This window comes from Lissotriton vulgaris, chromosome 2_1, assembly GCF_964263255.1.
Source record: "Lissotriton vulgaris chromosome 2_1, aLisVul1.2, whole genome shotgun sequence".
In the NCBI taxonomy this organism is placed as follows: Eukaryota; Metazoa; Chordata; class Amphibia; order Caudata; family Salamandridae; genus Lissotriton; species Lissotriton vulgaris.
The window spans coordinates 1,802,556,144-1,802,580,545 of NC_141687.1; the positions used below are offsets into that span (position 1 = coordinate 1,802,556,144).

At 45.8% G+C, this 24,402-nt stretch overlaps 1 protein-coding gene across 11 annotated transcripts in view; it reads right to left on the reverse strand.

Moving 5' to 3' along the window:
• The window catches only part of NAP1L4 (nucleosome assembly protein 1 like 4), a 1,422,554-nt gene that overhangs the window by 554,056 nt on the left and 844,096 nt on the right, over window positions 1–24,402 (reverse strand). For all 11 annotated transcript variants that reach the window (XM_086957864.1, XM_086957862.1, XM_086957858.1 and 8 more), the window contains one exon: window positions 766–911. In XM_086957864.1, the coding sequence (XP_086813990.1) occupies window positions 766–911 (146 nt within the window). The remainder of the gene's footprint in view (window positions 1–765; window positions 912–24,402) is intronic.

Here is a 24,402-nt window from a genome sequence, read left to right on the forward strand (position 1 = left end):
GATGTCTGCATTTATTGTAGTTATTAAAACTAAAAAAATAAAAACAGAAAAATGCCCAATGGAATCATCATATTGTTCTCCCCATAAGCTTCCCACATTTGCACACATTCGTGGCTTAGCTGGCACTCTGACAGAACCAGGTTTTGTAACCTTGAGGCTCAATGAAGCAAGCTGAGCTATTATTATGGCTACGGCTCCAAGAAGAATAGCTTCATGATTCCCCCGTTGCAATCCTCTGTATAGCATTGAGCTTATATATTACATGTAAGCACACTCAACAAAAGCTAAGGCAAGACTATAAAGTGCACGCTAGTCTGAACTAGCATATATCGGTATATCAATTGTCAGAAAGTAGAATAAGGTTTTTTGAAGGAATGCACAATGTTGTAATACAAACTAAAACACTAGAAAAATGTGCCACTGTACACGTATTGTTTTAGGATGACGTCTGCTCAATGTTTACTGCCCTGGCGCTGTATTAATAAACTAATTGAAATGTGAAGTGACTGTTCTTAAAAACCCATTACGGAAAGCACCCTGAGAATGAATAAATATTAGATAGTGAATGACTCCCACCGTTTTACTTCATATGAATTTAGAGCTGCAGCAATATTTTTGAGGTTATATAATATGCAACAAAAGCACTTAGTAAGCTATTGAACATTAACGATTTTGGACTGTTATTTTTTTTTTGACTATGTCAAATACAAAGCAGAAGCATATTGACCTTCCTAAAATGTCAGTGCACGTAGGAATATGTCTTACCTTTTATTGGACTAAAGAAATTAAAGAATGAATCATTTGGAACTTGTTTAGTGATTGTACGAACAGTGCCTCGACCTTTATGTTTCTGTTTCTTCTTTATGGTTTTAACTGTAACGTTTTTTCCTTTCTTCCAGTCAATGGTACATCTGTTCAAATAAAAGACACTATATAACTGGTGTACTAAACAATAGGCAATAAGTAAACCCACAGTTAAGTTAGAATTCATCAATATTACCTACATCATTTAAAAAAAGATAACAAGTACACCTCTAAGACCTCCGAGGGACAGCAGCCCTTCATCCCTGCATTTTAATTTCCAGCCCAAAGCCACAGCAGTGCAGCCATCATAACCAAAACACACTTCTAATGTGCATCTAATCTACGATCTGGAAACGTCTTGGAAATGTCAAATTGGACATTTGTCATCAAAAGGTTTTAACCAGCAATACATACCAAAAGTCTTGTTACAAGGCTAAATGTAATGGTACAACACAAAGTCTGAATAAATCATGGGAACGCAGATGGACTTTTGTTATATTCTTTCTTATACTTATTTATTCATTCATTCATTTATCAGATGTATTGTGTATTTCTGTAATAAAGATTTATACTGTACAAGCATGTTGGGTATATTACCTAGCAACTTATAATGTTTTGGCTTGAAGCCTCTGAAGTCTCTGGAACAGTTGAGACTGCGGCTTAGTTAGAGAAGGACACTCTGTTAGCATAGGAGCGCTGTATCTTTTCTCAGAATAAACTCATCTTAAACATCTCTTCTGATTGACTCCCTCCTTGGATGCAACATGAATTTGGCGACGAGGTGATTCATACAGCTCTCTAAAGAACCCACTCATCTTTATTTATGATTTTAATACAGCTAACAGAACTCCAGTGTCTCTTTTCAATCTACCATTATCTTGGATCTCATTATATCTACTGATATTTGGACCGGATTACCTGCTTACCTGCCTACATCATTGATTACAACCTTTAAGATACTGTTTTTGGCTCATTTCTTTTCTTGTTATAACATGCCATCATTCAGCATTTCCCTGAACCCTGGGATTTTATTCGAGTAATTTATTCAACACTTCCCGCTGAAGATTGGTCAATAAATTTCCTTTCGAGCGGCTATTATATCTGTGTTATTCTGATTACTCGTCAAATTTCTTTCTGACTTGCGCTGATTGGCCACATCTTTACTGTACAACAAATATCCTTTCGAGCAGCGCAGTTCTACTTTTCACTACCACTGAAGATTGGATGACTTTTGTGAGCTTGCTTAAAAATTTATTTTTACATTATATTTGCCCGAAAGAGACCTTGTTGTCACTCGAGCATCAAAATTATTTTTAAACTCACCCAAGATTCTACTCTCGTTGTTACTCACGAGCCACCATCCCACCGCAAATCCTTTGTCATTTCAGCTCAGAGTTTCTGATGCTTCTTGTGACGTTCTCTTCGTCTCTACTGCTCCGATACTCCTTGTGACGCCTCCGCCTTTCTTGGAGTCTCTATCGTTTACACGGAGCTACGCTACTGACGCCTGAGCTTCACCTAACTGCTTTCCTCTAATAGTTTATGAAGCAATGTCAGATCGGCTTTCTACTCCGGCAAATACAAATGGATCATAACTGAAACAACAATTATTCTTACAGTTGCGCGGTGATACGCACACCTTTTCAAGACTTTAAATTGCAGTTATTTTTACAGTTGCGCGGTGATGCGCACACCTTTTCCAGACTTTAAATTAATTTGATACAATTATCTTTAATGTTTAATATTATAAGATTTTGATGCTGTATTTTAGCGTTTTTTGTTATTTTCACGCTAGATTATTTCAAAAAAGTAATTTTCATCACTTGTTTCAGGTAAGCTGGTCACTAATATAGTGATCATTACATGTTTAATACATTATACCACATGGTAATGTTTTTGTGTTCTACAATTTTCAGCTATTTGAATTTCTAATTAATATACATTTAAAATGTTCTCTTCTAGCTTATCTACATTCTTTTCTTTATTTCTACATTCTGCTTTTCCTTTTCTTCTTTCATATTCATTATGACCACTTAAACTGGTGTTCTTCCTTCGACTTTTCTTCCTGAACCTGGAACTCCTAAAATCAAATGGACACAGTGGTATAAGTCATTTACTAGTTATATAATAGCCATTGATGGGATAGCATTTTTCTTGACTGGTGAAAATGTTATGTTATACAATTGTTTAGGCAATGAAGGACAAAGGATTTTGGACCACCAACCACACATTGTTCGTCCTCCCTCTGATGACTGGAATGAGTTTACTGAAGCTGTTTTGAGACTTTTAAAACACTTTAAAGATGAGCCAAGCATAATCGTAGAAAGACATAAGTTTTACACACGTAAACAACGTGAACATGAGTGTATTGATACATTTTTAGCTGAACTCTGGGTTTTAGCGTCTTCATGTGAATTTGAAGGACCAATCTATCGGTACTTAAGGGATCAAATCGTAGTTAACTGTTGTAATGACAAAGTAAAAGAACGGATACTATGCTGTAGGAATCCCTCCTTAATTGAAACTCTAGAGATTGCCAGAGGCATTGAGAGATCTGTTGCGGCTTCTAAGGAATTGGGCTCCTTGAAACGTTCTTCTGCTGAAGCGGTAAATAAAGTTACTCCTGTAGCTACACAAGCTTCTACACTTCAAGCTTCTACACATCAACGTAATAACACACCTTTTGTTAAACAGGAGTGGAAGAAGTCAGATAAATCTCTTCAGTGCTTCAGGTGTGGGTCTAAAACCCATTTAGAAAATTCTCCCACTTGTCCTGCTATAAACAAAATATGTACTAATTGTAAGAAAACAGGACATCTTTCCGCTGTTTGTAAATTTAAAGCTAAAGTGATGCATGTTGAATCTATTGAACCACAGATAACTGATCATTCCACCGTTAACAAAATTCTTTTGTCCATAGATATGGTTAGTTCCACAGGTAAAATTGACAACGGTGACCCTATTTGTGATGTGAGGATTGGTGATTTAAGTGCTAAAGTTACTGTGGATTCTTGTGTCTCCCGTCACCATACTTTCAGATGAGTTTTTTTATAAAGAATGGAAAGATATTGCTTTAATTCCTCCAGATATTTCCACAGTGGCATTTGGAGGTCAAGAGATAGATAGGATGGGTTATTTTATTAATAATATCAATTTTATGGAACGTGTCATTAATTAAAAAATGTATGTGGCTAAAAAAGGCAAGAATATTCTTGGTTGGAAAGATCAAGGTAAATTTCGTATGATATTAAGACCTGGCACTGACAACCCCATTTCTTTAGAAAAGGATTCAAATATTGCTATGTTACACTCTAAAAGTTCATCATTAACCAGCATTCTTGAGAAACATAAGTCTGTCTTTGATGATAAAATTGGATCAGTTAAAGGATTTCAACATAAGATCATACTGAAACCAGATGTCATTCCGGTTATTCATAAGGTTAGGCATGTGCCATTAAGCATTAGGGATAAGTTGAACAATCATCTTCAACAGTTGTGTGCAGATGGTGTTATTGAGCCAGGTGATTCCTCACTTTGGGTATCTCTGATTGTAGTCTTTATTAAAAAGAATTGTGATGAAATTAGATTGTGCATAGATTTGAGGTCCTTGAACAAAAACATACAAGTTGATGGCTTTCCATTGCCTTGCATACAAGATATGCTTGCTCAATTAAAAGGTACAAAAATATTTTCCACCATAGATTTGAAGGCAGCTTACCATCAAATTGAGCTTCATGAGGATACAAAAGATTTGACCACTTTTAACACACCCTTTGGCGCTTTCAGATTTCTGAGGATGCCTTTTGGCTTAGCCTCAGCGGCTTCCGTGTTTCAGAAGCTTATGTTTCAACTTTTTGGGCAAGTAAAAAATGTTTTGGCTTATCAGGATGATATCTTGATTTCTTCTGATTCTGCTTAACAGCTCCTAGTAACTTTAGATCAGATTTTGGGCATTTTAAACAAACTTGGCATGACAGTTCGGAAAGAAAAATGTAAATTTATGCTCAATAAGGTAGATTACTTGGGACACGTGATCTCAGATTCTGGAATAAGTCCTAAGCAGGACTTATTGAAAGCTATTAAGGAGTGCCCTCACCCATCTGATAAAGACTAATTAAGGTCATTTTTAGGATTAAGCAAATTTTATTCCCGATTTGTTCAAAATTTTGCATTTATCAGTGAACCCCTGAGGAAATTGACTAGAAGTAAGGTCAAATTTATGTGGTGCAAAGAACAACATGATTCTTTTGATAATTTAAAAGATTTAATTATTCATGTTCCGGCCCTTAAACCTTTCAATGAAGATTTAATGACTTTAATTACTGTAGATGCCAGCAATGTGGGTATAGGAGCTATTCTTAGTCAAATGGTTGGGGGGGAAGAGAATATATTTGCTTTTGCTTCCCGTAAGTTGTCTGTTTCGGAAACAAATTACAGCACTATAGAAAAAGAGGCGTTGGCCTGTGTATGGGGTGCTAAACATTTTTCATCTTATGTTTGGGCAAAAGAATTTGTTTTGATATCAGACCATAAACCATTGATTTTTATTTGGAATGATAAAGGATTAAGACATGCCAGTCCTAGGTTAGTACGTTTATTTTCTAAGTTGTATGACTCCAATTTTTCAATGAGGCACATTTCAGGTTGCAAAAATTTCAAGGCTGATTTTCTTTCTCGTTGTCCTGTTACTAATCATAATGATGAAATCTTATTGGATGATAAAGAAATTGTCATCAACTTGATTGATGGTTTAACTTTCACCAAAGATTCCATTTCTCAAGCAGATTGGCTGCAAGCGTCAAATTCAGATAATTGTCAAGTTATTCTGAAAATTTTTATTTCCAGAGGATGGCCAAGGGAAAACCAAGTTAATAAAGAGTTGCTTACATTTTCTAAAATAAAAGATGAGTTGACTATAGAGGGTGATCTTATTATGAGAGGGTCTTTTCTCATTCACCCACTTAATATTAGAAGCAAACTAATTTCTCTGGCTCACAAGGGTCATGGTGGAATAACATGTACCAAGAAACGGTTGAGACTGCATTACTGGTGGCCCGGGATGGACAATCTAGTTGAGACGTCCATAAGTAATTGCATTGAATGTTCTCATGCTGAGAAGTCTCTTCATACTGTCTGTAGGAAGGTGGATATCGGACTATGGTTGCCCCCAACTTTTTACCTGGTGTTTTGCTGGTTTTTTGACTTAGTTGACCTGGGACCCTGCTATTCAGGGCCCCAGGCCCACTGCTCTCTCTGTAAAATGGATTCCATGTACCTTAGGTACATATCTAATTGGATACTGAGTCACCTTATCAGCCCCTGTACAGTGTACCTTAGGTACCCAGGGCATAGGTGTACCCAAGGCCTACCAGGGGCTGCAGCATGTATTATGCCACCCCTGGCCGGCCATCCAAATCTGACACAACTGGCTGCACGACAGCTGGGGCAAGGTAGTGTAATCACCCTTTGCTTTAGATATAGTATTCCTATATCTAACCCTAAAATGGACACATGTATTCCTATCAGTCACTCTTATGGCAGGCCTTATCAATCCTGAAGGCAGAGTGCGTGGAATTATGTGAGATGGTGCTCTGGCATGAGCTGAGCCCGTTTGCAGCTTGCGGAACCAAGTCCTAATAGCTGTTCCATGATAACGCGTACCATATACTCTTAAGTGCCTTATAATCCTCGCGGTTATTTGCCAACTTTGGTATCGCTTTACCAAAACATGTCGAGTAAGGTGTCATACGAATTGGAATACTAACCCCTCGCCAATTCTGGCGACGGGGTTAGCATTCCACCCTTCTAGAAGGACACAACATGTATGTAACTGTGAACCCCGGTTAAAGCTAACTCGAGCCTCAGCATCACAAAATGGATGCTGCCACTACAGACACAAGTCTGACCTCCTGCTGCTGGGAGTCTTTCCAGCGAGGAGAGCTTGGACAAAGGGTTTCCTGTCAGGGGCGGTGCTAGCACCATCCCAGACAGGGTTTGGTGTATCCCAGGTAGGCAGGGCTGAGAGGAAGGTGACTGCAAGTGGCACCCCAGTGCTCACAGTTCCAGGGGCACACCAGCCCCTGAGCTGGGGAAAGTCCGGACAAGGGAGAGGGGTGTAACCACCACCCTCCTGGTCCCACCCATGGGCAGGACCTAGTCGCGTGCCAGCCCCTTTTTTTAGAATAAAGGTAGGAGCGGGCACTCTTCCCAAATTAGATAATTCTGAATCTTGATTACTTTCCACGAAAGGACTCTTGACTTTTTCTGAAGACTCTCCCTTGTGGCTAAGGAGTAGCCACCCTGCACCAGCGGGCACCATCTAAGCGCTTGCGGTTTGCTGCACGTCCATCCTCCGGATCAAGACTGACCAGCTCGACGAGACCCGGATTCCCTGGCATCTCTGACCTCTACCTGCATCATCAGCCCAGCTGAAATTCGCTGGTGTGACGAGACCTGAGGGACCGGCCATCTTCAGAACCTGCACGACGCTTATCCAGCACGACCGCCGAGGGATCCTCGAGTGAGTGCTTTGGGGTTTGAGAAGCCCTAACCCTGAGCAGCTCCAGCACCGAAGTCCAGCCCCCCAGCATCCACGAGATCTGCGTGGGGCCCTTCTGCTCTTTGCTGCTCACCGCGATATCCGGTCATTTGCCTGCTGGCTAGTGGCCCTCCTGACGACGAACCACGACGATTACATCGCTGGTCTGGTTGCTCCAGACTGGCCCTTGCTCCCTTCCAAGAGAGGAGCACCCCGGACCCTCCTGGTCCACTCCAGACGCCATCTTGACTCCACCGCGTGGGCTTGACTTTGCCAAGGTTTGTTGCCCAAATCCTGGGTCCAGCATCGCCGACAGCAGACACCTTCGTGGGACAGCTCGCACCTCCATCCTGGTCGCCGACAATGCCTCCTGGTCCGAGGGACAGCAGAGTCCAGCGTCGCCCATTCACCTGGTCGAGGTGACTTCATCCGGTGCCATCCTGGTGCCCACCTAATCACTGGCTAGTGATTAAGAACTGAGTCCTCCCTGCTTTCAGGTCGTATCCATCACCGATCCAGGCTTGGATCACATCTAACTTCTTCACTGGTCGCCTGCCAGCAACTTCTTCTTTCAGGCTCCATAGACTGTAACGAGGATTCCCGACGTCTTTTGAACCCTATGCAGCCGCAGCCCCTGGGCTAGGTAACCTGAGCATTTCGGTGCTCCAACGTAGGTTCACTATCTAAGTGTCCAGATCCTTTTTCGTTTTCAGCCTATCTAGTCGGATTCGTCCGATAACTGTAACTTTATGAATACTAGTATCCATAGACTTTGTCCCGCATTCTGCGTGAGAGTGCACACACTGCACCCGATCTCCCTAGGCCTCCTGTTCCTAACCTTAGGGTTCAGTAGTGTAGTCCTAGCGATCCTGAAGCCTCTGGATCTTGTTACTTACCTGCTAGTATTTCGCATTCCACTTTTAGAGTATATGGTTTTTCGTGCCCCTCGGGCATTTGTGTAAATTGTGCAACTTAAAGTATTTTCTTAAGAGTTTTGTTGTGTGCTTAGCTCCCTGACTCATAAAGAGTTCAGGGTAGACTTGTTATAAATAAATATCCTTTTATTTTCATAACAACTTGAGTGGTGTCCTTTCACTTGGTGTTCAAGGGGTATATGTGATGGTATAACAGCTGGCTTAACACGCTCTCTAGAGTTTAGCCTGAAGACTGCTCTTGTCCATGCTACTAGGATAGCTGGTCTATAAGGTTGACTTACAACCAATCATCAATAAGGGTTGTTTGGAATGATACACAGTGATCACTAGAATAGTGAGCACTACATATCAGGCCAACTTCTCACACTGTCAATACTCCTTTGTGTCCTATCTATTTTCCTCACAATCCCTGGGAAAAACTTTAAATTGACTTTGTTGGTCCTTTTGGGGGTGTCAATCAAGGTTTTAACTACATTTTAACTGTGGTTGACTATCATTCTAAATGGGTATCCTATGAATTCATGAAAGATCCAAATACAGAGAATGTTATTAAGTTTCTCAAACAACTTTTTAGGTCTGAAGGCATACCTGCTTTTTTGGTCTCCGATAATGGTGTCCAATTCGTGTCACATGACATGAGAAATTTTTCATATAATCTAGGTATTAAACATTTAACTACTGCATTATATAGCCCGCAAGGGAATAAGGGAATGGTTTAGTGGAAAGGGTCAACCGAATTTTAAAGGAGTCTATACAGCTAGCTTCTTCTTCTGGCTTGCATATTCAAGATGTAGTTGGAGATAGAATCTGGTCATACAATATACGCCACATTCAATGACTGGTGTAACTCCTTTTGCTATGTTAAGGGGTAGGCAGTCGTTCAACGAACTTTCCCCGACTTGGTTGATGTCTAATACTAAATTTCATGAGGATACGTCTTCGATGGATCAAGTTAGGGTTAAACTCAAGCGTTCTCAAATTAAGTCAAAACTCAGGTATGATGAGAGTAAACATATTAAGGTTGACTTGTTTAATGTTGGTGATAAGGTCAGGATTAGAAGACCCTTCAAGCTAAGAGGTTTTAAAAATTATCCAGACACTGAAATTGTCAAGCTTGGTAAACATTCAGTAATGGTCACAGGTGGTAAATGGTGGAGTAAGAGAAATGTTGCAAAAGTTAAACATGGTGAAGGTAATGTGACTCTCGCCAATGCTAATGACAATAATCCATGATTGCTTTCTTGTTTGGGGAGTGGTTCATTTGATATTACTACAAATTCATCTGTGGATTTTCCAGACATTCTTGGGACTAGACAAGATGAATGTTTTCAAAATCAACAAGTTCTAGACTCACCTGTTTCTCCCAATAATTTGGGCTCTCAGGTTGGTCAAAGTTCTAGATTCAGAGTTAGACCTAAATATTTAGAAGATTATGTCACTTAGTGTATTTGTTTTGTTTTAGCTTTGGGGTACTGTGTTCATTTTGTTGTATTATGATTATAGGAGGGGGGATGTGTTATATTCTTTCTTTTACTTATTTATTCATTCATCCATTCATTTATTCAGATGTATTGTGTATTTATGTTATAAAGATTTATATTGTATAAGCATGTTGGGTATGTTACCTAGCAACTTAGAATGTTTTGGCTTAAAGCCTCTGAAGTCTCTGGAACAGTTGAGACTGCAGCTTAGTTAGAGAAGGACACTCTGTTAGCATAGGAGGGCTGTATCTTTTCTGAGAATAAACTCATCTTAAACATCTCTTCTGGATTGACTCCCTCCTTGGATGCAACAACTTTCCTACCAGTTTCTTTCAATCTGACTTCCAAAGGAAAAGTAAGGTTTAGGGTTGTCTGTCAGGGAGGTTCATCTGTTGGAATAGGGATGTACCCCTGGCTTGAGTGGCCAATTGCATGTGAAACTAGTATCCTGACTTCAATTGTCGACCTGGGGGTAGGGAACAAGACAGTGAGATTGGGGGCTGATGGATGTAGTGTGTGTTTAGAAATTCAATAAGAGCCTTTAGCAAAGCATTATTTATTAGGCCATCCTACAGTCTGTCATTTGGTAAATGGAAGGGGTGAGGATAGGGGTGTGGTGGTGGCGCAGTTTTGTTGTTAACCCCTTCGCTGCTAGGCCTTTTCCCTCCCCTGTGCTAAGCCTTTTTGGGTAAATTTGGGGTAGTTCGCACTTAGGCACCTGTTACTTTTTGACCACTTAAGGTATTCACGCCAAATTTGAGTCTTTTCTTGGGGATTCTAAAGATACCCAGGATTTGTGGATACCCCTGGAGGGGACCCAGAAATTAGCCAAAACACAGCTACTTTTTTTATGAGAAAAAAGTGCTGCAAATGAAAGCATCTGTTTTTCCCCTGAAAATGGTATCAAAAAAGGGTTTGTGGGGCTGAAAACACAATTTTTCCAGCTTTCAGGGACTGACAAACTTTTGTCAGAAAACGATTTTTTTTACACAGTTTTGACATTTTACTGGGACAAAGACCTATTTTTGCTATTTTTTGTGCTTTCAACCTTCTTCCAGTTAATGGTAGAAATCGGTATGAAAGCAATAATGGATCCTGGAAAGCTATACATTTTAGAAAAGTAGACAGAATACTGAATTCAGCAAGGCAAGGGGTCTTTTTTGTAGATCCTTCAATGTTTCTCTATAGAAACTAACAGTTGAAAATAGGAAAAATTGAAAAGGAGTTGGAAAAACCAGCCATTTGTGCCAATGTTTTCACTTGTAACTTCTTCTAATTATGACATCTGCTGGACCTTTCTGGGTGTGGGAATATACTAAAACATTTGAGAAAAGTTTGATTTTTCCAGCTAAATTTGAGGTTTGGAGGGGGTTCTGGGTAGGAAAACATTGGGGGGTCTATGCAAGCCATACCTCGCTAGACCCCCCGGGGGTCTAGTTTTTCAGAAATGTGTGGGTTTAGTAGGTTTCCCAGGATGGCCGCCGAGCCCGGGGCCAAAAACCCAGGTGATTTTCCTTGCAAATCCAGGTTGTTTTGTGATAGGTAATTTTGATGTCTCCTCAATAATTTGTGGATCCACGCAGATTCCAGAACATTCCATCACAGAAATGTGAGGAAAATGTTTTTTTTTTTTTTTTTACAGTGAGATTTGCAAGGGACTCGGGGGTAAAAGACCCCTTTCTTAAAAACAGATGTGAACAATTGTACATCCAATTTAAACAATCATTCAAATTCCAATGAAACAAATATTTGAACAATGATTCACTTTAAATAAAACTGGTGTCGACGCAGCGTTTTGACGATTTTATCTCCGCCTTCTTCAGGACTTTGTAAATCATATATTTCTTTGTTGTTATTTTTAAAAAAACAATTGATCTAAAAACAATTTAGGACAGGAAAAGAAAAAGAAAATATTATTCATCATTCCTATAACGGGTTGGTTCAGTGTGCACTAGTGGAGAAGTGTGGCTCAAAGGTTAGAGCGGCAGACCCTGATGCAGAGGTCTAGCCCGCGACCAGGGTTCAATTCCTGCATCAGCGGGGTCTTGGGCTCTACTTCCTCAGACCTGATAATTCTCGCCTCGGTGCCTATTCTAATCATGGGTCCCACTCTGCAACTCTGGGCAATAACTTGATTAATCTCCTCAACAGCCCCAACAACGCTAGGATGCCTGGCTTCACCTTGGGGGTGCCCAGGAGTGGGCACTTCACAGGGAAAGGCCAAGAAGGGTTCCTCAGCGGTATTCGTACTGAGATGCCTCAGGGTAGTCGTGCGCTATACAGGTACCACTACATTTACATTTACTATCATGTATTTATTTTAATTTGTATTAAATGATAGCATTGGGGTACTGGGACTAATATTGTCAGAAGTTTCTCCTGGGTTATTATCCTTTAAACTAGATTCTATATCTAGTCCATATGTCATAATCTGGTAACTCACCAATCAACGCCTTTATTGGTCAGATTCACTCATGCATGCCTATCATCCAGATTAGGATACACGTCTTCTAATGTAAGTCTGTTACATCAAAATCTTTCCATCCATTAAGATAACAGTTCTTCAATGGAATGACCTATATTTTATAATAAGCAAATGTGTTACATTATGCCTGTTCTATCATCTTATTCTGAATAAGTCTATTTATTGAAACTTATCTTAAATCACTTACTTTGAAATTGTATCGCTCTATTCAAAGTTACACCAGGGTCCACTGATAGTCTTTATTTATGTAGGTTGTCCCCCTAAAATATATACAGTATTTAATATTATTTTCTATCAATACTGTTTAACATATACCTATTAGACTTGGCTAAAATGTTGCAGCTAACCCTGATTGAATTTTGGATAATGTTTAATTTTTTAAAAGCATTCTCTATATTTTTTCAGTTGTCCTTCCTCTCGAGACACTTTTGATCATATTTCTTCAATTGTTATCATCCCCGGTTTCTACTGAGTGAAAGATCAAATAAAGCTGTAAATACCACAGTCCTATTGTTCCTCCTGTGCTATTCATTTTTACTCTATTAATTACTTGATCTTATAATTTCCTAATATTTATCAAGATTAAGGGTCTGCTCTACATATTACATATACAATTTTTTATGGTATATGAAAATGTGCGTCCTGGAGATCCAGCGACGCCATGTAATAGTTTCTGTTGAGGAGGTGAAGCACATCCTGAATAGAAATCATACGGAATGATTATTTTTCTAGGAATTTGTTTAAGTTCCGCAAATCTTAGATCAGTCTCCAGTTTTTCAGTTTCTTCCGTATCAAGAAAAAGCGGGAGTAAAACCACTTGCCTCTTTGATTGAAAGGAACTCTTTCTATCGCTTCTTTTTGTAACATGTTGGTAACTTCCATCTTTAAGAGGTGTAGGTGCTTCTGGAAGCGAGGCTGAGGAGGATTCGTTGGAGGGATCTCTATGAATTCCTAAGAGTGGTCGAATTGAATAAGGTTTAGGACCCATTGGTCCGAAGTTATGTCCCGCCACTGCTGTAAATAACTGGAAATTTTGCCTCCCACCGGAGATGGAGTTAGTGGGATAAAGGCCGACAGCTGGGAGTAGCCATTGTCGTCAAACGGACTCCTTACCCTTGCGTCCTGATTTTCCTCTGAAAGAGGTCTTGTTGTAGGCTGCCGCAGGTGGCTGATGGCTAGTTTACTGTGGTCTGTATTGTTGAGCGATCCCAGGATATGTTGAATAATGGGACTGTTGGTATCCTGATCTGTAAGATTGATAACTCCATCATGAGCCACGAAAAGTAGTCTGTTTGTACTGTAAAGTCCCCAGAGACTTAGCCGTATCAGTATCTTTCTTGATAGTCTGCAAGGCTTTGTCAACGTGACTACCAAAAAATCCTTCACCATTGTAAGGGAGATGAAGAACTTCCGTTTGTATTTCAGGCCTCAATGTGGTGGCTTTAAGCCAGCCTTGACGCCTCAAGACGGCCGCTCCCGCTAGCTGCCTGAACGGAGTGGAAGCTATCACTTCGGAGGCAGATTGTTCGCACTCAAAAGAATTCTCTTAGCTTTCTACTTGTCATCTGGTGGAAGTTTGTCCAAAAGTGGTGACAAGTCCGACCACGCCTGCCTATTATAACGGCCCAATAAAGCCAGAAAGTTTGCTGTTCGAACCGTTATAGCGAATATCATTTAAACACGCTTGCTAATGTTATCAAGCTTTCTTCTTTCTTTGTCAGGAGAAGCTGTCAGGGAAGCTGTAGGATTTTTAGAGAGACGCTGCGCTGCTTGCAAGATTACAGAATCTGCTTTTGGATGACCAATTAGGCAAGCTGGAGCATCATTCGGAGCTTTATATTTTTCGTCTAGTCTCAGCAACACTGGTGTATTTTGCATTATTCTTAGCCCCTCCTTCCATATGTAATCTATAATAGGCAAACTTCGTACTGTTTTCCTATAAGGCTCTTTGAAATCATACAGAAAACAGTCTTGCTGAGGCATAGGTAAATCAAAGTGCTTAGCAGTTCTCTCCAGAAGGTTGTGGAAGCCCCCAATATCTTCCGGAGGTGAATCCACTTGTGGGGGAAATGGAGATGCCGGAGTGGGGTTAATGTAGGAATTCCATTCATCCTGTTGAATCTCTCCTTCCTCTCTCTCAACTTCCTCATCAGATGATGTTAACGGTTCGACAGGAGGAGCTTGTGTAGGAAGATGGACCCTAGGAGACTGTTGGAGAACAGGAGAACAAACCTGTATCTGTGGCATAACAGGTAGAGAAGGTGGAGCCTGTTGGATATTTTGCTCTGGCGGAAAACTCCTCTTATAGTCCGCCAGCATAAATTGCAGGTCTGCCATAAGACTGGACGCACAATGTTACTACTTGTGTAACGATATATCTGTAAGAGACATTAGTTATTGATAGATTCATTACCTTAGAATATCCCCAGGTATCAGACTGGATCCGGAAAATTTTGAGTAGCAATACCCCTGAGCGCCCGCAGGCGTCGTCCGTGGCTCCGCGTCATCGTCATTAGCGCCGGAATGACGTCGGAGTACATAGGCGCCGCGCCCATGCTCGCCGACGTCAGTTCTGATACACAGCTTTTCCGTGCCAGATACGCAGAGCCATGATAGAACCAACACTGGTGCCATGAAACTAGGGCCCTGAAAGGGTATGACCTTAACCCTAGATATTGGTTCGCAGAACGGGGAGGATGGGTGGGTCGGTAAGGAATCTATCACTAACTAATCTCTCTTACAGATATATCGTTACACAAGTAGTAACTTGTGCATCTGAAAGAGACATGTTAGTGATAGATTCCTTACCTTAGAATAGATACCCCAGCAATACCAACCCCGGTGGTGGGTCTGCAAACCAATAATCACACCAGAACGTCCTGGAGGACGGAACGGCCAAAGAAGCCATCACTCCGGACTTGGCTGTCCAGGCAATAATGTCTTGCAAACGTGTGCAGCGTGGCCCAGGTAGCTGCCTGGCAAATGTCCTGCAAGGGCACTCCTCGGCCCAGGGCAGTGGTAGTCGCCGTGGCCCGAGTGGAATGAGCCCTCAGCCTAACAGGGGGTTCCTTCTTAGCCAAGGAGTAACACGCCTGGATACACAAGATGATCCACCGCGAGATGGTCTGCTTGTGCACCGCCTTTCCCTTCTTAGCGCCCACGTAACCAACAAAGAGTTGGTCATCCACCCGGAACTGGCGTGTGCGATCCAGATAGTAAGAGAGCGCACGTTTTGGGTCCAGGCGGTGGAGCCACTCTTCCTCTTTCGAGGGATGCGGAGGCGGAAAGAAGGTGGGCAAGGTAATGGACTGCCCGATGTGGAAGGCCGTGACAACCTTGGGCAGGAAAGAGGGTCTTGTCCGCAACACAACCTTGTCCGGATGAACAGAGAGGAAAGGAGGTGTAGAAGAAAGAGCCTGGAGCTCGCTCACTCTCCTGGCAGAGGTGATGGCCACCAGTAAGGCAGTCTTCAAAGTAAGAAGACGGAGAGGACAGTTATGGAGCGGCTCGAAGGGAGCACACATAAGGTAGGTAAGCATAAGATTCAAGTCCCACTGGGGCATCACGAACGGAACAGGAGGAAACGTGTGTGATGCCCTTCAAAAATCTATTTACAATCGGGGACTTGAACAAGGAAGGCTGATCAGGTAGCCTTAAGAAGGCGGAAAGGGAAGAAAGGTAGCCCTTGATAGTGCCCAGAGCAGAGCCCTGCTGGGCAAGAGAAAGAAGGAAGAGGAGAACCCCAGAAAGGGGTGCAGAGAGTGAATCCACAGCCTTTGCTGTGCACCATGCCACAAATCTGTTCCACCTGCAGGCGTATACCGACTTCGTGGCTGCCAGAATGACATTACAGACTTCGGGAGGCAAGTCAAATGGCCTCAACTGTCGCCGCTCAATCTCCAAGCCCGCAGGTGGAGACTGGACAGGTTCGGGTGGAGGACCGTCCCCTGCTGCTGTGACAGAAGGTCCTCCCGAAGAGGCAGACGAATCGGGGGATCGACTGACATGCTGAGTAGCTCTGGATACCAGTATCTACGTGCCCAGTCCGGAGCCACAAGGCTAACCTGGCCCCGATCGCGCCTGATCTTATTCAGCACTCTGGGCAGAAGTGGTATAGGCGGAAAGGCGTACAATAGACTGCAACTCCACTCGCGACGAAAAGCGTCTCCGAGCGAGTGCTGCCTTGGAAACTCCAACGCGCAGAACTGATGACATTGTGCGTTCTCTTCTGTGACTAATAGATCTAACCAAGGCTCTCCCCACTGCTGAAAGAGGCCTTGCGCCACGTCCGAGTTCAGACGCCATTCGTGATCCATCATGCACCGGCGGCTGAGTTTGTCCGCCCTGGCGTTCAGGGAACCTGCCAGGTGTTGAACCACCAGGATCACGCCCTGATGTTCCAGCTACTGCCAGAGGCGCAGAGCCTCCTGGCATATGGTCCACGACCCCTCTCCGCCCTGTTTGTTGCAGTACCACATGGCGGTGGTGTTGTCCGTGAACACCAGCACTACACTCCCCCGGACAGAGGGGAGGAATGCTTTCAGTGCAAGACGGATCGCCCGCAGCTCCAGAAGGTTGATGTGGAGCTGGTACTCCGCCGGAGACCAGAGGCCTCTGAACTCCGCCTCTCCCAAGTGGCCCCCCAATCCCAGGAGGGACGCGTCCGTCACAACTATGTGCTCCGGGTGGGGTAGGGAGAGAGATCTGCCACTGACCCAATCGCAGTCCGTGAGCCACCACTGCAACTGTCTTGCAGTGCCCTCCGAGATCAAGACATGGTCGGACAAGTTGCCTTGGTGCTGGGCCCACTGAAACTTCAGGTCCCACTGCAGAGCCCGCATCCGCCACCGGGCGTGATGCACCAGAAGGATGCAGGAGACCATCAGCCCCAGAAGCTGCAGCGTCAACCTGACCGAGACTCGGGATAAAGGCTGAAAGATCGGAATCATAGCCTGAATATCCCGAACCCGCTGTTCGGGAGGATAAACCCGAAACTGCGCCGAGTGCAGAACCGCTCCGATAAAGAGGAGCTTCTGGGAGGGACACAGGTGCGACTTCGGCACGTTGATCGAGAACCCCAGCAGGTGCAGGAGATCGGCCGTAGTCTGGAGGTGGCTGACGACTGTCTGGGGCGAGCCCGCCTTCAACAACCAGTCATCGAGGTAGGGGAAGACTGACACCCCTAACCTGCGCAGATGGGCTGCGACCACCACCATCACTGTCGTGAACACCCGTGGGGCGCTGGTAAGGCCAAAGGGGAGCATGGTAAATTGAAAGTGCTCGTGGCCTACAGTGAACCGAAGGTAACGCCGGTGGGCCGGCAAGACAGGGATGTGAAAATAAGCATCCTGCAAGTCCAACGCTACCATCCAGTCTCCGGAGTCCAGGGCAGCTAAGACCTGAGCCAGAGTCCGCATCTTGAACGTCTCCTGTCGGAGGAAGCCGTTGACGTTCCGTAGGTCCAAGATAGGCGTAGGCCTCCTTTGCCCTTCTTGGGTACCAGAAAGTAGTGGGAGTAACAACCACACCCTACTTCCGGCCAAGGAACGCGCTCGATGGCCACCTTGGCCAAGAGGGCCGTGACTTCCTCTTGCAGAAGTTGCAAGTGATCTGCCGACACGCGGTGGAAGTGCGGTGGCATGGCTGGACTGTCGCCTCGAAGGGGAGGGAGTAGCCCCTTCGGACGATTTGCAGCACCCACCGGTCAGATGGGACAGTGTGCCAGTGGAAGAGGTGATGGCGAACCCTGCCCCCCACTGGCGTCGCATGGGCCTGAAAGCACGGACTAGGAGGGGTTTGAGTCAGGTGCTGCGGGGGAAGGTGTGGACTGGCCTCGCCGTGGTCCCCGACCGCCGCTAAGGCGGTTCCCACGGCCGCCACCGAGCTGTTGAACGTTCTGCGGTGCGTGGCTGGCGGCACATGTGGGGGCGCCCCTTCCTTGGCCACGAAAGGAGCGAAAGGCACCCGTTTGCTGGCGTGGGGCCGAGAGGCCCAAGGACTTGGCCGTAGCCCTGGATTCCTTAAAACGCTCAAGTGCATGGTCTGCCTTGTCGCCAAAGAGGCGACGGCCATCGAACCGCATATCCAGAAGGGTAGCCTGGACATCGGCCGAAAAGTTGGCGGACCTCAACCAGACGTGGCGTCGAACTGCCACCGTCGTCGCCATCGCCCTGCCCAGTGAGTCCATTGTATCCAGCCCACACTGGATTGAATACCGTGCTGCATCTCGGCCCTCTGCAAGGGCTTGGGCGAGTTTTGCCCGGGCCTCCTCCGGACATTGTGGCAGCACTTCCGCGACCGTGTCCCACAGGGTGTGGGTGTAGCGGCCCAAGAGGCATGCGGTATTAACTGACCGCAGTCCCAAACTCAGGGAGGAGAACACCTTCTTCCCGAACTGTTCGTACCTCTTGGATTCCCGATCGGGCGGGGCCGTCGGGAATGCGGTCTGGGAAGTGGAGGCCTGGATGACCAGGCTCTCGCGGGTGGGATGGGTGGACAAAAAGCAAGGACCGCCCGGGGCCGGGTGGTAGCGTCTGGCTACGTTCCTATCCACAGGCAGACCTGTGGCGAGCTTGGACCAAGTGCCCACAAGAACGTCACACAAGGCCTCATTAAACGGCAGTAGAAGCTCACTGGAGCTTGCCTGCGGTTTAAGGACCTCAGTGAGGAGGTTAGTCCTCACGGCTGCGACAGGGAGCTCAAGGTTTAGGGCCTTGGCTGCCCTCGTCAACACTACACTATAAGCAGCACCCTCCTCCGTAGCCACGGTTGGAGGGGAGACAAATCCAGTGTCTGGCGAAGTGTCAATACCACTGGCCTCCCCAAGCTCATATGTCCGTCCTGTTGAGACTGGCACTCCCGTGCCAGAGGGTCCTCAGACCCCTCCCAATCACCCTCGTCACCCATCTCCTGTAATTCAGGGTCAGCGGATGGGGCCAGTTCATGGAAATAGAAATCTCCAAATGCCGTCAGTAGCGGCGCCCAGCGGCGCTGCTCCGGCGCCGGAACCGGACCGAGGGTAGGATCAGGGACGGCGTCCATAGCAGGCGCCGGGGGAGACACCCGCTGGGCCGGCGCCGGTGAGGTCGACCGGCGACGACCCGGATCCGGAAGCGGATCCAGGGAGGGTCTGCGGCACCGGGACCTAAGTCGCCGGCGGCGTTGGAGCTAAAGCACCCGACCCGCTAGGCCCACCAGCCGGGGCCGTTGGGCCCGGAGGCGCCACGGAACCCGGCTGAGGGAGGGACTTCATGGCCATGAGGTACCGCTCGACCTCCTCAGGCGTCGCCCCATGCCCAGGGACCCGAAGGTGTGGGGCAGGCGGCGATGTCCGCGACTCCGTCGGAGCCGCGTGGGTGGTGTCACCCGAACCCCCGGCCGCATCGCGCGAGCGTCGCGTCGTGGTGGGTCGGAGGAACGATGACGTCTCTCCGACCTCTCATGCCTCTTACCTGAGGACTTGGATCCTGACGACCAATGTCCACTCCCGGAGCTGCGAGGGCTCCGACCCCGCGACCCTTCCCTCGACCTCCTGTGGGACCGGGACCTGGAGCGGCGCGGTCGCCGTGGTCAAGGCCTAAACACTTGAGGCACCGGCGATGGGGGTGGGTAACCGACATCAGTCGGTCGCACCTGGAACAGGGTTTAAACCCGGGCATCCCTACCGGCACCGTAGGAGTCGAAGACTCTAGTAGAGAAATGATCAAAAGATCAAAAAGTTTAGTCAAAAAAGACTAAGGGGTAGAGCTTCTCCGGATCTGCGCTAGCTGGCGCGGAAAAAAGAAGAAGTGATGTCAGCGCGCATGGGCGGCGTCTATGTACTCCGACGACGTCATTCCGGCGCTAACGACGCCGACGACGGACGCGGAGCTGCGGACGACGCCTGCCGGCACGCAGGGGTATTGCTACGCAAAATTTTCCGGATCCAGTCTGACGCCTGGGGATATTCTAAGGTAAGGAATCTATCACTAACGTGTCTCTTTCAGATGGGAGGTACATCATCTCCTGTTGGTGATATTCCCGTTGCGGATGGTAATATTGACGTCCATAACCATCATCTTCATCAGGCTCTTCTCCATATTTCGTTATGGTGGAAATAGATATCCACCCAATCGCGCACTGTTCACTTGGTGCTTTTGCACCTTTGTACTCTTATTTATTCAAGCTATATTTAAACCAAAAATATACTTCGTACCATTCGGAAGAATTTTTATTCTTTTTTATCTCATGCTTATATTCACCTCTTCATATAGGCTATGTATTTGTTTATAAAACATTTGCAAAACAATATGCTGACTGACGTATACTTTTAGTACATTTTCATGTTACATCATACTTGTCAACATTTTACTTGGCACATATAGTATAATACATTTAATGAACATTTCTTAATTGAGCCCAATGCATCCACCAGATCCACCAGATTGCGGTTTTCTAGAGGACGGCAGGAGGTTTCAGTACAGATACGAGTTGATAAACGCAAGACAAGACTCTCGAGGCACAACAGTATAAGAAGTACAAGAGACTAGAGCTGAAGAAGCATAGTGATCAAGTTGGAATTCAGCAATTACACGGTAGATATCCACTACAAGAAGATATTGCCCCTGATGAAGGCACTCACGAGTGCCGAAATGCATTGGGCTCAATTAAGAAATGTTCATTAAATGTATTATACTATATGTGCCAAGTAAAATGTTGACAAGTATGATGTAACATGAAAATGTACTAAAAGTATATGTCAGTCAGCATATTGTTTTGCAAATGTTTTATAAACAAATACATAGCCTATATGAAGAGTTGAATATAAGCATGAGATAAAAAAGAATAAAAATTCTTCCGAATGGTACGAAGTATATTTTTGGTTTAAATATAGCTTGAATAAATAAGAGTACAAAGGTGCAAAAGCACCAAGTGAACAGTGCGCGATTGGGTGGATATCTATTTCCACCATAACGAATCTTAGTACCAGGACTGACAACTGTGAGAAGGTGGCCTGATATGCAGTGCTCACTATTCTAGTGAACACTATGTATCAGTCCAGCAACCCTTATTGATGATTGGTTGTAAGTCAACCTTATAGACCAGCTATCCTAGTAGCGTGGATACGAGCAGTCTAAGGCTAAAGACTCGAGAGGGCGTGTTAAGCCAGCTGTTATACCACATATACCCCTTGAACACCAAGTGAAAGGACACCACACAAGTGTTATGAAAATAAACAGTTATTTATTAAGAATCACAACAGCCCTGTACTCTTTATGAGGACAGGGTACTAAGCACAAACCAAAACTCTTACAAAAATACTTAAGTTAGCACAGTTTATACAAATGCCCGAGGGGCACGGAAAACCATATACTCAGAAAGTGGAATGCGAAATTACTAGCAGGTAAGTACAGTACTAATAGCCTTTGGAATCGCTAGGACTTGACTATAGAATCGTTAGATTACTTCTAGGAGACCGAGGGGACTCGGGTGCAGTGTGTGCACTCTCACGCGAGATGCGGGACAAAGTCTATGGTAGCTAGGAATTGCAAAGTTAGTGTTCTCGGGCGAACCCGACCTGGTAGGAAGAAAACGAAAGTGGATTCTGACCCTTGGATACTGAGGCTATGCTGGGGCACCGAAATGCCGAAGTTACCTAGCCCAGGGGCTGCAGCTGCATAGGACTCAAAAGACGTCGGGAATCCTCGTTGACGGACCAGGAGCCTGGAAGAAAGAAGTTGCTGGCAGGCGACCAGTGAAGAAAGTTAGATGGATCCAAGCCTGGATCGAAGGAAGATGACACCTGAAAGCAGAGGGGACCAAGTTCGTGACTACTAGCCAGTAGTCAGTGGGCACCAGGAGGGCACCGGATGGTAGCCACCTCGACTAGGCGAGTGGGTGACGCTGTGCTCGGAGATCTCACGGACCAGGAGGCGTTGTCGGCGACCAGGATGGAGGAGCGAGCTGTCCCACGAAGATAGAAGCTGTCGGCGTCGCTGGACCCAGGATTGGGCAACAAAGCCTTGGCAAATTCAAGCCCACGCGGTGGACCTAAAATGGCGTCTGGAGTGGACCAGGAGGGTCCAGGGTGCCTCTCTTAAAGAAGGAAGCAAGGGCCAGTCTGGAGCAACCAGACCAGCAGCAGTGATGTCGTCGGGCGTCGTTCAGAAGGCCACAAGCCAGCCGGCTAGTAGCCAAACAACGCGGTGCACAGCAAACAGCAGAAGGGCCCCACGCAGATCGTGGAGATGCAGGGAGGCTGATTTTGGGTGCTGGAGCTGCGCAGGGTTGGGGCTTCTCGGACCCCAAAGCACTCACCAGTGGAAGACTCGGTGGGCTTGTTACAAAGAAGTCGTGCAGTCTTGGCGATCGTCGGTCCCTCGAGGTCTCGTCGCACTCACGGTTCTCAGCTTTGCTGTAGAGGTGAGTAGAGGTCAGAGGTGCCAGGGAAGCCGGGTCTCGTCGAGCTGGGTCGTCGGATTCGTGAAGAAGGACTTGCAGCAGACCGCAGTGTTCTTAGGATGGTGCCCGCTTGATGCAGGGTGACTACTCCTTAGCCACAAGGGAGAATCTTGAGGAAGAAATCTTGAAGTCCTTTCGAAGAAAGTCGTGTCTTGATTCCAAAGATGATCTAATTTGAACAGGGGGCCCGCTCCCATCTTTATACTAAAAAAAGGGGCTGACCCGGTGACTAGGTCCTGCCTATGGGTGGGACTAGGAGGGGGGTGGTTACACCCCTCTGCCATGCCGGACTTTCCCCAGGCCAGGGGCTGGTGTGCCCCTGGAGCTGGTTCTGACCGGCCTATGCGTAGTGAGCACCGGGGTGCCACTCAGCAGTCACCTTCCTGTAAAGCCCTGCCTACCCAGGATACACAAAACCATGTCTGGGACGGTGCTAGCACCGCCCCGGACAGGAAACCCTTTGTCCAGGCCTCCCTCGCTGGAAGGACTCCCAGCAGCAGGAGGTCAGACTCGTGTCTGTGGTGGCAGCATCCATTTTGTGGAGCTGAGGCTTCAGTTAACTTTAACCGGGGTTCACAGTTACATACATGTCGTGTCCCTCTAGAAGGGTGGAATGCTAACCCCGTCGCCAGAATTGGCGAGGGGTTAGTATTCCAATTCGTATGACACCTTACTCGACATGTTTTGATAAAGCAATACCAAAGTTAGCATTTAACCGCGAGGATTATAATGCACTTAAGAGTATATGGTATGCGATATCATGGAACAGCTATTAGGACTTGGTTCCGCAAGCTGCAGACAGGCTCAGCTCATGCCAGAGCACCATCTCACACGATTCCAAGCACTCTGCCTTCAGGATTGTCAAGGCCTGCCATAGGAGTGACTGATAGGAATCTGTGTGTCCATTTTAGGGTTAGGTATAGGTATACTACACCTACAGCAAAGGGTGATTACACGACTTTGCCCCAGCTGTCATGCAGCCAGTTGTGTCAAATTTAGGAGGCCAGCCAGGGGTGGCATAATACATGCTGCAGCCCCTGGCAGCCCTGGGTACACCTATGCCCTGAGTTACAGGGTCTGATAAGGTGGCCCAGTACCAATTGGTAAATGCACCTAGGGTACATGTTGTAATTTAGAAAGAGAACAGCCAGGCTGTAGGTCTGATTGGCAGGCCCACAGCCAGAGAAAGTCGTAAACCAGTGAAACAAAAGCAAAAAATCTGGGTGATCATAGGATTGCAGACCCTACTCTCCTACATGACCCCCCCCCAAACTTTGGGACAATAAGCTAACCTTGACCAGGTGAGTCTTCTTGTTCTAAGTGGAAATATCTGGAGAGCCCATCGGCATTGCCATGATCAGTACCAGGTCTATGTTCCACTGTAAAGTCCATCCCCTGTAGGGAAATGGACCACCTAAGCAGTTTGGGGTTTTCACCCTTCATCTGATTTAGCCACAAGAGGGGCTTATGGTCGGTCTGAATCTTGAAGTGAGTGCCAAACAAGTATGGCCTCAGCTTCTTCAGGGCCCAAACCACAGCAAAGGCCTCCCTCTCAATAGCTGACCAATTCTTCTCTCTGGGGGTCAGCCTTCAGCTTATAAAAGCAATGGGCTGGTCTTGACCATCAAAATTCAGCTGAGATAGAACAGCTCCCACACCCAACTCAGAAGCATCTGTTTGGACAATGAATGGTTTGGAGTAGTCTGGACTCTTAAGGAT